Source organism: Sphaeramia orbicularis, chromosome 6 (assembly GCF_902148855.1).
Source record: "Sphaeramia orbicularis chromosome 6, fSphaOr1.1, whole genome shotgun sequence".
NCBI lineage: Eukaryota > Metazoa > Chordata > Actinopteri > Kurtiformes > Apogonidae > Sphaeramia > Sphaeramia orbicularis.
In genome coordinates, this window is record NC_043962.1 from 37,059,538 (window position 1) to 37,075,077 (window position 15,540).

Consider the following 15,540-nt stretch of genomic DNA (forward strand, 5'->3'; position numbering starts at 1 on the left):
ATTAACAATCATTTTAGTTCAGGAGCCAAATTCAGCCCAATTCAATCTCAAGTGGCTCAGATCAGTAAAATACTATCATAATAATCTAGAAGTAATGACTAGCCCATTTTTTCTCTTTGTTTTAGTGTAAGAAAAGTACAATTACATGAAAATGTTTACATTAACAAACTCTCCTTTCACAAAAAATGTGAATAACCTGAACGAATACGAACAACATGAAATGTCTTTAGAGTGCAATTTTAGCCATATTCTGCTGTTCACATCTGTGATCTGTAAGTTGTAATGTACACATTTAAATGATAAACTGAGACATAATATTGTTAAAATTGCACTTATGTTTCTTAAGTAGAAATTCTTGGTTCATGTTATTCACATTTTTTAAGGATAGTTTGTAGCTGTAAAAATTTTCATACTGAAATTTTACTTTTTTTCCACTCTAAAACATAGAAGTTAGACACAAAAAGTTTGGATTTGACATTATTTATATAGTACTGTGTTATTATTTTAATGGTCTGGCCCACTTCAGATCATATTGTATTGAATGTGGCCCCTGGCCCTCTGCCTTAAGGAATCAGAAATGTGGCAGGAAATAAATACCTCAATGGAAGATTAAAGAAGTATCCGAGTTTTGATTCATCACAAAGAAAATCATCCTATCAACACTGGCAGTAAAACATCAATACTGAACCAACACAATTTGGCCAACTGGGACAGAAAGTGTTTTTTCCCACAAAGTCCATTTATACTCTACCCATACAAGTTGTTTTATTTATTAGAGGTTATCAAATAACAGCCAAATAAGACACTTCTGCAAACACTCATAACTTCAGGAAACTGTAGAAATGACCTGCTTTAATGGTGGTGAAATCCACAGAAAATTCTTAATATAAGAAAACTGTGAATGGCCCTAGTTCACCTTAATCACTCATATGTAGAATTAAAGGATAAATGTTAATACGAGTGGTTCTCGTATGAGACTCAAAGTCCCATCGATAGCCACATAGGATGTTACAACCACGTGCGAATGGTATAATTGGCTCCAGATACTTGGGTGCAAATAGCATCTGCAGTAATTGAAATGCTCACTTATGCCTGAGCTCATCTGTCATTATCATAGATATGAAAGAAAGATGGGGAAAGTGTTCTCGTGAAACAAAACCACAGCGGTGCCATTTCTGAGTCATAATGGACTGTCAGTGTGTGGCAGCTGGAAAAGGAATCCAGGAATCTACAAGGTTTGGATATTTTATATTAATTTTGAAGATTTCAAAATTCATGTTATTATTTCATTCCTATTTGCACAGTATAACATGTGGACCTCAGGTAATTCATAATAACTGTGTCTCACCCATGTCTGTAAATGGAAAAAACTCCATCCCAAATTACCAACCCTACTAATGCAGAGGTTGTTTGATAATGTTATTCCCGTACGAATCGACGTCTCAACATTTTTTCTTTCCTCTATGCATTTATTGAATCCATTTCCTGTTTGAGGACTATGGAGGCTGCACTGGTGATTACTGAATTAAAGTTTAGGTGGAACTCCAAGAGGCATATCTCATAATATATCAAAGATATTCACTGAAAGAGCAAACTGAAATCTTTCGGAAGCGCGATATTTTGAGAAGATGATGAGAGGGATGACAAGTATAACAACTACAACGAGGCGCATTTGTCTGTCTTTCAACAGATACTTGTACAGGGTTGTTACAGGTTTCTACAAGTTAAATTTAACCCTTTCTTGCATAGGTCACTACAGTGGACAGTTATTCTCCAGCTGTTCTCTTTTATATTCATGTGTTTTGATGTTTTAGTTCCATATCAGCCAACACAGTGGACACTTACACACCATCCCATACACTGACATTCATACCATTACTGTAACTTTGCTGTTCTTGATAAACCTGATCTGCAGTAACATGTTTGAGTGTAAATCAATTGTTATTTGTTAGACAAGAATTTTTTTTTTTTTTTTTTTGCATATTATCTCCATGAAGTGAGTCATAACTAGCATTAGAATATGTTAAAATGTGAGAAGACATCAGATTAGCAGCATTAAAAATGTTTTTATTTCATTGTTTTCATATCACTTTCTGATATTGGGTTTTAAACACATGTTTCTTTACCTCAAAAATTAAATGCATGGATATTTTTTGAACTCCATAGAAAAAAAAAAATTTGATTGCATTGTTTTTTCTCGTGCCTAAGGAGGAATAAAAACACTGAAGAAAAAAATCTTCACTAAGGTTCTCACAATTCATGCATGAAAGGGTTAAGACTTTTTAAGACTACTTAGAACAGAATTTAATGCCTATTTCACAGTCATACTGGCAAAAATTTGTGATGCCAAGAATTTAGGTAAATGTATTTATTTACAACAGCACAGACTGAATATTACATATATACTGTATACAAAGAACTGAATGTGATCATTTCTCACTGGGGGCTTCAAAGTTAGTTTGGTTCCTAATTTTTATACAAGTTGTTGGGTTGGAATGGTTGGAACTGAGTCGACTGACGTTACTTTCTTTCTAATTTGGACATTTCCCAGACACATTTAAACACAATACATCAAAGAAGTTTATAGCAACATAATTTGAGATCTACCTTCTATATTGTAATACTGGAAGGTCTCAGAGTGTGTGTGTGTGTGTGTGTATCTGCACCATTCTGGGAAATTTAGATGAGTTTAACTGGCCAGTTTGGTACCTACAGTTGAGGAATAGTCCTGTCTCCACATAAAATATCTTGTACCAATATTTTGGGAGATATTAGTAATTTTGGAATATAATAGCCTTACAATCACGTTGCCCGTGATGGTAGACGGGAAGTGTAGTACCACACTGCATGACATGAAATAAAGTTAAAAACAGGAGTGATGCATTTACTAACTTCAGTCCTTAGATATTGGTATTACTATGACCTGTAGTTCCCACGGGTCAACGCGCTAGTATCAAATATATTACTTTTTAAAGACTTTTTTTAAGGTATTAAATGCAGATTTGTAAATTCAAGACTTTTAAGATGTTTTAAGACCTGGTGTGAACCCTGTTGTACGTGGTGAATTTGCTCTTTACATCAGAACAGACAAATAATGTCACTAAATTTGATGTGAAACAGATGTAGGGGGATCATTTCCAAATCACCAGAGGTCCTAGGTCAGGGGTGTCAAACTCATTTTAGTTCAGGGGCCACATTCAGCCCAATACGATCTGAAGTGGGCCAGACCAGTAAAATAATAACCAGTCAAAAAAGTAAAATTACATTATGATAATGTTTATATCTACATCGTTTCCTTAAAAATCTGAATAATGTGAACAACTTGAATTGTCTTAAGAAAAACAAGTGCAGTTTTAACAATATTCTGCCTCAGTTTATCAGTTTATCATTTACACATGTGCATTACAATTACAAATACACAAAACATTTAGTAACAGGCAGAATACTGATAAAATTGCCTTTACTTTTCTCAAGACATTTCCTGTTGTTCATATTTGTTCAGGTTAGTCACATTTTTTTGTAAAAGGATAGTTTATAAATATAAACATTTTCATGTAATTTCACTTTTTTTACACTAACAAAAAAATATAATCTGCAGTTGTCATTATTTATAGCTTATTATGACAGTGTTTTTCTGGTCTGACCCAATTGAGATCTAACTGGTTTATATGTGTCTGTATGGAACCTGAAATAAAATGATTTTTACACTACTGATTGTTAATATCGTCAGTGTAGTTTTTGCATTTCACAAATTCATCCTACGGGCCAGGTTGGACCCTTTGGCAGGCCGGATTTGGCCCCTGGGCCGCATGTTTGACACCTGTGTCCTAGGTCATACTAATCCCATTAAATATGCTTGTAGATGTTTGTAACTGTGCATCAGTCCACATACAGTATGTTCTATTAATAGGTTCTTAATCTGATCTAAAATGGCTGAAACTTTGATCACAGCTTCTGCTTTGGTTAATTTCAGATCTCTCTCTCTCTCTCTCTCTCTCTCTGTCAGTCACTATTTTAAAATTAGTGCCTGAATGGTTCTGCATATGTGCAACTCCTTACAGTGATGATAATGACATAGTTCACTTCTTAGCGACTTGCTCTGCACATAAAAACACTGGGTTTAATCCTTTCGTATTAAATTGCTGGTGAATAAAGAGAGTTTCTATATTTATGATCCAGATATAGAGTTCGACTTGCCTTGGGCGAGTGGACAAACCCTGTTGCTGTACTTTTGTTCTGCTCATGTCATGTCCATTTAACTTGGAACTCATGTACACATTTATACACCTTGTTTTCCTGGTTCAACATGACAGGGTGTTTGAACTTAAGCGCTGTGCATATCTGTACACATCTATTTTTGGTCCACATGGTTCATGTTTTTACCATGTTTTACTGCATTTCTCTGGTCCTTTGTCACATTTTCCTGTCGCCAAGGTTATCTTCACAGATTATCTACAGCTCAAGACACAATCCCTCCAGTCTCTGTTGATAGAAAATACGAACTGCTATGTTCTTTTACTGATATTCAGTTATGCAACAATGAGCCACTAAAAATGGGCAATTTTTGGGGACCGAAGAAAAGTCTTTTTGGAGGAAACAGCCACAAATGTCCTGGCCAGGTGATGCCATTGTGATGTATTTTGTTGTTGAAATGCTTCTCAGTGTCTCTACTAGGAATTGTTGAGAGGAACCTTTTCAATTTTACCCAAACTCCACAAAACCAAGCAAAGGAAAATTAAATCTCATAGTTTTTCTTTTTTTTCTTGATGTTATGGACGATTTATGATTTTATTATTTCTGGCTACATGACAATGAAAAAAAACAAACATTCAAAAATACTCTTTCTTTACTAAAACTACATTCCATATATGGCCGGAGAAACACATTCATTATTACTGTTGTTGTTGTTGTTGTTGTTGTTGTTATTACAAGAAGCAAACAGGCTGCAGCAATTCAAGAATTTTCTAAAAGTAAAATGTCGATTAATTCAAGATATTAAATCATTTTCCAGTATATATGCAGTTGGTCACTGCACTTGATAATGTAATGTGATAAAAAAAAAATACATTTGAGTCATCACTCAGGTTAAGTGGTTTGAGAGTTTGAGAGCAGAGACTGTGCCAAAGTTATGTGCTCAGTGAACTGACACTCCTGATTAAAAGGTAAAAGTGAAAAAGATTGCACTGCTAATGGGCATACGGTCTGGGAACATGATGATCTCTCAAATAAATAAAAAACCTTCCAACAATCAGACGATGAGTTTTGAGAAGCTGCTGAATCAGAGCCAGCGGCCCGGCCTCCTCTGTCCTCCTGCTGCGTCTCATTATCTGAACTGTGGAGCTCATTTCCTCACGGGAACGTAGAGTAACGGGGCCGGGTATAGCTCCCACCTCCGCCTGAAGGAAATCCACGGAGCAGACCGTGACTCACACATACACAGCTTTCCAATGAACCCACACTGAGAATAAAAATAGCAATCTGCAACTTAACCTTAATGTGTTCTTAATGCCAGTTCAAATGCGATTCGGGACCAATTTCAAGCCAATATTTAGCCGCAAAACTTAAAACACTCCAGATTTAGAGCATTTGTCACACAATGTGATGAATAAATTCTTAACTTTATGAACCTAAAAATATATTCTGTACTGAAGGAATACTTTTCATGGTGGATACTCATGGCTGAAACAATAATTCTGGCTACATTCAAAAGACATGTGAATAATGTCTACTATTATGTAAATATATAGCTTATAGAGTTTTATTACTTACTACTATTGTTATACATATTTTTTAGTATGGTTTGTCTTTTTCAAATCTATATGCATGCACAATTTTTCTCGCACTTTATTCTGTTGCTGCCTTGGCCAGTGAATTTTACTGTTTGGGATGAATAAAGTTTCAATCTATCCAAAATTTCCTACTTCACCATTACTACTACTAATAATAATTCTAAGTGGGTGCAGTACAGCACCCATCTCACACCCCCATGGGAAAAATTATGCAAAAACCAGGGAGTTATTTGTTTTAGCTGTGAGGTGATGCCAAGTAATCTGATTACAAATCATCTTGATGGGGTGACCCCTGTGACTACAGATAGTTTTCTCTACATTTGGACATTTATGATTTATAGGTCTGATTTATGTGAGAATTAGACACCTGGAAATTCAAATAGGGGTCATACAGGGGTACATTTGAGGCAAAGATACACGTATCAGTGTTGTGGTGAAATCTGTCACCCTTTTAACTACCCCACCAAGAAAAAAACTGATGAAAAATATTTTTGTTTGCATTTCTTATTTCCTTTGGTTAGTAATAACCACAGTCAGTGATTTTTTTTCAACAGACCCTGTCTGTGTTTTTTAAGATATTGACCTCTACCAAATGGTGATGATGTTGGTTAATGGTTAAAGTATATGATTTCATACAAATGCCTCAATAAGTAGACAAAAATAAATAAACGGCAAATTTATATAAAACAAAACAAAAAAACATCCTAAAAAAAGCCATTGTATTGGACACACTTTTTTTCAACATAGAAAAATAACATTTCTAAACGTTTCACCTCTGTGTTGCTTTTTGGGCTTTAGAACCACATTACCTCTGCTGGTGTTTGGATTTCATAACAAACTAGAAGCACTCGTAGAGCACAGACCTCCGCCAAGGCAGATCAGTGCCCCCCCCCCCGATGTCCGTCTGTCCGTCTGTCTGTCTGACCGTGTACAAGATAACTCAAAAAATTATGGATGGATTTGGATGAAAATTTCAGGAAATGTTGATACTGGCACAAGGAACAATTGATTAAATTTTGGTGGTGATCGAGGGTGGGGGGGTCACTGATCTGCCTTAGTGGAGGTCTGCGCTCTCTTTTCTAGAAAAGCACTCATAGAGCGCAGACCTCCACCAAGGTAGATCAGTGACCCCCCCACCCTCGATCACCACCAAAATTTAATCAATTGTTCCTTGTGCCAGTATCAACATTTCCTGGAATTTTCATCCAAATCCGTCCATAACTTTTTGAGTTATCTTGCACACAGACAAACAGACAGACAGACAGACAAATCAACGCCAACAAAAACATAACCTCCTTGGCAGAGGTAATAATCCATTACTTTATACTGGCTTCATTTCACTATTCGTACCATAAAGCAACAAATCAACCATTTGGTTGAGCATGTTTTTTAAAAAAACTATTACATATCAAATGTAAGTTTTTTTTGTGGTATCAAGTCATATAACTATGTTCAGGAAAGCCTCTAACACTATGCTATGGAAAAAAAAAAAAAAAAAAGTATTCATACCTGTCATATTTTCACCAAAAACAGACAGAATGTCGTTACTGATTTTCATCTTTCTGACTTCCTGGTTGGAGGGAGGTTGAAGAAGCATACCACTTACAATCACAGTGACACCTGGAGGATTTTTTTTAGTATTATACACTTCGCCCAGTTGGTAGAGTTGGCTGAATTAGATTAAGATAAATTAGGCATTCCCCTTATTGAATTATAGGGACTCAAAATGTGCTAAAACATATGGTTGAGCAAGCAGTTAAAGGGTTAAAATACAAAGAACACATTTCAACAACACAGACCAACACATAAGGTAACTTCTGTGTCTGCTACATCAATTGCTATCCGCAGTGTCCACAAAGTCCTCTGAAAAATGGTCTGTCCTTTTTGAAGAAAGAGGACGTTAATACCCACTTTTACAAATATCCATGTGAGTGTGGACAGGACATTAAAGGCTGCTGTTCAACATCCCCATGAGGAGACTGTGTAGGAAAACCATGTTATGAGATGTCACGCTTCCTTTTTAACTTGAGCACATTGTCAAATCTTTAGCGATTTGTCTGTGATTTGTGAGGACACTTCGTTCTTACCGGATGAAATCTCCCTCCAGGCCAATGACCCGCTTGATGATCTTCTGCTGGGGATTCCTGGGAGACCTGAGGGAACAATAAACATAAACAAGGCAATAAGCATAAAAGCCAAAGACGGACAAATAAAAATCATAAGCGTGATGCAGTTAGCAGTGGTAACGGTTCTGTTCAGAGAGCCAATGATATAGCTAACCAGCCTTCTATATCCTTTTGGGCTGATGTTATAATGTTTTAAAATATGCCTAAAACCAATGGAGAGAGCTGTGGGTTGTTTTTTTTTTTGACTGTGTTTGATAAAACTCTGAAGAGGAATTGATCTCACAACACTTTCATCTCTTATTCACTGTCTTACTCAACCATGTGCAACACTAAAAACTACACACTTTAAATCAACCATAAGTACATTTATATGTAACAGGATCTGAAATACCCAGTGGGTACAGAATGTAAGGATTTGCACAGTTTAACCTACTATAAAGAATTATTATAGGACTATATACTCCTATACATCCTGAGCAAGCTACTGAATATTTCTGTACTAATGATCCTGCAGGTGAAGAAAGCTGAAACTGATGAACATACAGCAATACATAGTTTTTTCTATCCTTGAAAAACTCCATATACAGATGCTGCTGTATACTGCTTTAACCATCACATGGCCTGAAAGAATAGAAAAAAATCTGTTTTAAGCTAATTGCTGAATAAAGTTTTTTTTCTATCTTTTTTAGTTCATATATGAACTAAAAATGTGAATGATATATGGAAAATATGAACATGAAAATGAAGATGAACTAAAAAAAATATGTCATACAACTCATACTCAATTCTATCATATTCATGTCACTTGTCAATAATCATAAATGTCAAATCAATATGTCTTTCAACCTCAAAAAACATTTTTTCTTCCTGAGTGAGAGTTGGTGAAACCTGGTGGCTACTTGCAGTGCAAATGATTACATGAGAAATATTTGAGAAATATAGAGATAGAACATTTGAAGCACTTAAAATGTTTAAAAGAAAAAAAAAATGGAGTCAAATTATATAGAAAACAAATTACATTAATATTCTCATCTGTAAACGTAGCTGAGAATGTAAAACAAAATTGTCCATATGGTAAATTTAAAAAGTTTATTAGAATATTTATTGCAATATTATATTATATTATATTATGACATTCATTATTATTTTGCAGCTCTGGCCCTTCTTAGCACCTGATACCCCATTCACACCAATGTGAATATTTTCGCCAAAAAAAAAAAAAAAACTGTTTAAAAAAAAATCTACAAAATATTTCCATACACATGAAAACACAAAAACATTTAGAAACACTCAAAAAAGGCATGCAACGCCAGTATGGGGCAATCAACTATATGGGAAAAAAAAAAAAAACAACTCAGCAAAGAAGCTTCTGAGCATGTGCAGCAAAATTATTTTCCTGTAGTTATAAACAAAAAAGGAAACTAGCTAGTTCAGTACTTCTTTTTCGTCATCTTTATTTATAGCACAACATGTCACACATATACGTATACACCACATAAACCACACAGGTTTCACTGGTGAATCAATTGCAGATGATGACAGCATTTCCACGTGTAAATGGGTCATATTTGATGCCACTGAAAACCTGAGAAACTACATTCTACCTGAATTACACTGGTCTACAAGGAAAATGCTTCCAGAATAAAAGTAATGAAATTTTACCACATGAGAGTCACTGATAAAGAAAAATCAAGTCAAAATGCTGGTTGGCTGAACTTTCCAAGATACAGCCTTGGGTCAAAATGTGAAACTCAAGAATTAACGAGAGAATGGGTTTGACTCAAAAGGAATATGTGTCTCAGAGCTACAAGATCTACTTCAAAACACTGTCTGCACATTAGAATACATTCACTTTACAGGTTCTATTTAGTGGAAGATTTATAAAACTATTATATAAATGTACATAAACCAATATATATGTGTAATAACACTTAATCATATACCTTGAAAACATTAGCAAGCCGGCACTTTGGTCATTTATTTTCCAATTAATCTTATTAAAATACGTAACATTTAGCACATTTAATGTCTGAAGCAAATCATTTCTTAAAAAAAAAATGTAGACCAGTGTTATTAACATGTGCTGATAAGATTAGTGGATCAAAAGTTATTTAACATTTTAGATCAGTAGATGCTTTTTGTTGCTGGTGGTTTTTTAGGTTTTTGAGGGTTCATGTTATGGTTTTACTCATTACATTTAGTAACATATATCAATTTTACACCATTCCATAACTTAAAAAAAAAAACAAAACAAAACATATAGTAGAAATATGATGCTGATTGACATACAACTAATCTAAATAAACATGGAGCATTGAGTAAAATTACAGATTATTGCTGCAAACATTTCATATAAGTATAAAGTACAAATTTCAAGTAAATACACAGTATAGCCTAGTATGCGTCTATGTGTTTTACCACAAACTGTGAATTTATGAGTAGTAGCATGATACAAGAACAATCCTGTGAAATAAAAAAAACCCCAAACAAACAAGAAAATACAGTATTGCATAGTTACAGAAATAAAAAAACAACAACAATAATATATACCCGAGAGACACGTATAAATAAAGACAGAATCATATTTTTCGAATACACTCAGAGGTTTAACTGTAATTGTGTGTGAGATTGTGCGTTCTGTGTATATGGAAGGATAATGTGTGAGTTGTGTGTGTGTATGTTATTTATTCAGTAGTCCTACAGCTTTGGGAAAAACTGTTCCACAGTCTGCTGGTTCATGCTTTGTGAATCCTATATCTACCACCAGAAGGCATGGATGGAAGTGTACCAAAACCACAAAAATAAGCTCCACAGTGACCCTAGAGGAAAAAATCAGAGGATCACTAAAGTCAGTACGATTGATCCTCTAGGCACCATTATCATCTGTGCAGACGTTCATGCTCATCCATCTCACACTTGTACTACACCGCTGCATTTCTATCTTGCATGACATTGCCATAATAGTTGCAAAAGGTACGAGGTGTTGCAAGATTTCTGCTGCTTCTCTCTATTCGGTTCTCTGAATTTGTATCAGTTTGATTTATGTTATTCTACACGGGTTTATCTTTATTGATTGCAGCAGCTCTGGGGTCTCTTTTGGATCTGGAATTTTTGATGTGAAAATTGATTTTATACACATTGGTTTAAGGTAGGTTTTCCATGGGTGTTTGATTCTGGACTCGTTTATTTTCAACATATCATCAGCTGATTACATGAGGCTTAATATTCTCAAAATATTCACAATAGTACGGAATTCTGAAGAGGATAAAGATATAAGATATCCAACGGTATTTTCAATTGAGCTCAGGGAAGTCATGCAAACTTTATATAATCCTGTCAATTTGACAATATTATGTTCAAATAACCATGTAAATAAACCATTGCTCTCTGGTTGGAATAAATCTCTTCTATATTACCTGCATGTTTCCTCTAATGGGGGGTAGCATTTTGTGATGTGAAAAGGTTCAGAGGGAGATAGAAACATGGAGGTAGTAGAACAAACATAAGTGCTCTGTAGCTGATACTTGGAACTTGGAGGCCTTAAAAAATTAATGGGCTGTTGAACACTTTGATGGTCAAAAGGATCGCAACAATGAAAGGTTTGATAAATGTTAGAAAAGACGAACAAAGCTGGAATTCACCAAACTAAAAATGCAGTAGCAGGTGGAACCACTTTATGCATGACAAAAATATTCTGATTAAATGTTTTCACATATTTGCCTGCATACATTTAACAGGATCACTATATTTAGTATGCACAGGAACAATTCAGATGAGATTTATAATAATAATAATAATTATGGATTAGATTCTATAGTGCTTTTCAAGCTGCCCAAAGCGCTTTACATTAGTGGTCTATTATTCATTCACACTCTGGTGATGGTAAATTACATCTGTATTCATACATCAGTAGGAATGGGAATCAAGAACCGGTTCTTTTTGAGAACCGGTTCCCAGTAGCTCAATTCCTTGGAATCGTTTGCCTGCCTGCTTAACGATTCTGCTATTGATTCTGCCTTCATTGTGCATGTGTGATGATGTCACATGTACACCGCATTGTTTTGGTTTAGAATGTAGAGAACATGGTGTCCAGGCAGAAATGCTCCAAAGTATGGCTACATTGCACATGAAACGACGACACCAGGGCCACTTGTAACACTTTCAAAGCTTCCATTTCTTCAAAGGAGAGGAATCCTTCCAATATGCTCAAACATTTGTCCACACAGCATGCAATTCATTTGAAAGGGTGTCACGTGTTTGATACGCTACTTAGTGACGCTTGTGAATGTAGCGGCAGAGCAAACACCAGGGCGTCATCTGGGCCCAGTTCTGGGGGGGCAGGCAACAAACATCCTGCCCCCTCAAATAAAAGTTTCCGATGGTAGGGAAAAGGAAAATGAGGTGTGCAACAGCAGGAGACATAGAGGAATTAGTAAAGCATCTTAAGTTTCACTTTCACTTTGTACAGTCGTATTGTGTAACAGCCCCCCCCACCCCCCATAAACTGGGCCCGGTGTCATCTGCTATTACCTCTGCCAAGGAACAGTGGAGGTTATGTTTTCATCAGGGTTTGTTTGTTTGTTGGTTGGTTAGTTAGCAAGATAACTCAAAAAAGTTATGGATGGATTTTGATGAAATTTTCAGGAAATGTTGATACTGGCACAAGGAGCAAATGATTAGATTTTGGTGGTGATCAGAGGGGGCTGATCTGCCTTGGCAGAGGTCTACGCTCTCCAAGTGCTTTTCCAGTTATTATTTGTGCATACTGTATATGTTATATCTTCTGTGCAGAGATGGAAATATAAAAGACAGTTAATGCAAACAAACCCGTTGGTTCTTTTTTATTCCCTCACCCAATGAGAATCGATATCATTAAATTCTTATCAGTTCCCATCCCTGTACACCAGTGTGAGTGTCACTGGAGGTAAGGTGTGTTGCCCAAGGACACAACAGCACCATGGCTAGGACACAGTTGGATTTGAACTGCCAACCTTTTGGTTATCGGACGACCTGCTCTAACTCCTAAGCCACACCCACCCTTGTTTCATGATCAGAATGATTTCAGTCAGTTTAAAGAACCATTGTCCCTGTAACTACAGTTTTTATCCGGGTTTGGATGTTTTAAAACATGATATGCTTCCTTTGACAGAACAACCACCTTGCAAACCAGCTCTAAGTTCAGGCGTGAATGTTACCATGAAGCACTAAGGCTACATTTACACTGCAGGTCTTAATACTTAATTCAAATTTTTTGCTGAAACATGATTTTTTTTTTTTTTTTGCATTATTGTTCATATTGTAATATAAATGAGACCATGAAGTGACACTCGAGTGACACTGGGTTTATGGATGTAAATATGGATATTGCTCATGCAGAATTATGATGTCTGTCACATTTTAGTGCCGTAAAAGTCAGATGAAATGTGACATAACCATTCAGACTGAAGTGGCCTTATAAAACATGAGATTTGAATCAGATTTACGACCACATATGAAAGGGGCCTGAGTGTGATTTAAAAAAAAAAAAAAAAAAAAAAAAAGAAATTGGATTTGTCTCAGATCAGATATGAGTCACAAATGGACAAAAAAGTCAGATTTGAATCAGTTTTGCCTGCGGTGTGAAAGTAGCTTAAGTGTGTGAACTGAAGACCTCTGCTCTGTGAAAACACAAACTCATTCATGCTCAGCAGGGTTATATTATTGTTTCATATTTTCTAAACTTAATCATATTGGGAGTTTGTCAGACATCTTGGGCATTTCTGGTTTGCATTGAGCATTGTAAGGATTAGACCTACTGTGTTCTTTTGATTTCTTCTTTTACTTTTGGGTAGACTAGGACTGGAAATGTATTGTCTTCTGCTGGATAAAACCACAAATGACAAACAGAAATGATGCATGGGCTTATTTGCAAGGAGTTGCCAACATAGCAATTTCTTTACTAAATGTGATGACTTTTAAGACCCCTTTAACACTTCATTTCAACTGCCTACCAGCTGATATTTTTTGGCTGTTTTGAGCTCAATATATCAGTCAGTATATCTCTGTACTGTTCTCAGTGATTGGAGAAGAGCAGCAGCTTATTTATTCAACCAATCAGCAGCGAGAGATACAGGGTGGGGAAGCAAAATTTACAATATTTTGAGGCAGGGATTGAAAGACAGTGTATGACCAATTAGTTTATTGAAAGTCATGAGAGTTTATTTGCCACAAGAAAATTTACATAATAGAAAATGTTTTTATTCTATGTGTCCTCCTTCTTTCTCAATAACTGCCTTCACACGCTTCCTGAAACTTGCGCAAGTGTTCCTCAAATATTCAGGTGACAACTTCTCCCATTCTTCTTTAATAGTATCTTCTAGACTTTCTCGTAATAGTTTTGCTCATAGTCATTCTCTTCTTTCCATTATAAACAGTCTTTATGGACGCTCCAACTATTTTTGAAATCTCCTTTGGTGTGACGAGTGCATTCAGCAAATCACACACTCTTTGACGTTTGCTTTCCTGATTACTCATATGGGCAAAAGTTTCTTAAAAGGTATGGATAATAGTGTTAGGTATGATTATGACATCAATATATGTTTGGTTTCAAAACAATTGACGTAGTGCCTGCTGAGAAAAAACAACTAAATATTCATTGTAAATTTTGCTTCCCCACCCTGTATATGCAAATGAGATGTCAATGAATGTAACCTAACAACCAATTACTGATCTTTGTTAGCCGGGGGGAAACACCTAATGAGTGACTGTTTAACCCATAAAAACCCAGTGCTACTTTGGTGTCAGTTCCCAAATAAATTTTTCTCTATATTAACCCTTTCATGCATTAATTATGAAAACCTTAATCAAGATTTTTTTTTTTCCAGAGGGTTTTTATTCCTCTTTAGGCATGAAAAAAAAAAAAAAAAAAAACAATGGGACTGCAGTTTTTTTTATGAACCTATTTTTCATAGACTTGCAAAATGTCCACTTACCTGGACATCATGCGTTTCATTTTTGAAGTAAAGAAAGATGTATTTACTGATATACTGTGTGAAAACTCTGAAATAAAACCATGTTTAATGTAATCTGATGTTTTCTCACATTTTAACATACTCTAATGCTAGTTACTACTTACTTCATGGAGATAATATGCAAAAAAAAAGTAAAGAAAAAAAAAACAGTCTAATAGCAATTAGCAACTGATTTACAGTCAAACATGTTATTGCAGATCAGGTTCATCAAGAACAGCAAAGATACAGTCATGGTATCATTTGCAGTGTATGAGATGATGCATAAGCTGATACTGAACTAGAATAACAAAATCCATGAATATACAAGAGAACAGCTGTAGAATAGTTGTCCACTGGAGTGACCACTATGCATGAAAGGGTTAAACCTTTCTCAAGTGATTTATAACCATTTATTGTAATATCATCCGATTTACTTTGTGTTTTTTCAGTAAAAATCAGATATTTTCCTATATTTAATTCACTGATCATGTAAATGTTCATAAAAACTCAGATTAAAGTTGAAGGTTATTATATCAGAAACAGAAAACTGAAGAAAAAGGGACTTTTTCAGCAAATATATCATCAACTGAATATAAACCAAGTGTCTCCATCCACTGTCATTTGTCAAACTCCATG

The 15,540-nt window shown here is 35.3% G+C and overlaps 1 protein-coding gene across 1 annotated transcript in view; it reads right to left on the bottom strand.

Moving 5' to 3' along the window:
- The window catches only part of immp2l (inner mitochondrial membrane peptidase subunit 2), a 312,405-nt gene that overhangs the window by 31,626 nt on the left and 265,239 nt on the right, over positions 1–15,540 (bottom strand). Inside the window, exon 4 of the mRNA XM_030136553.1 lies at positions 7,877–7,942. Within this exon, the coding sequence (XP_029992413.1) occupies positions 7,877–7,942 (66 nt within the window). The remainder of the gene's footprint in view (positions 1–7,876; positions 7,943–15,540) is intronic.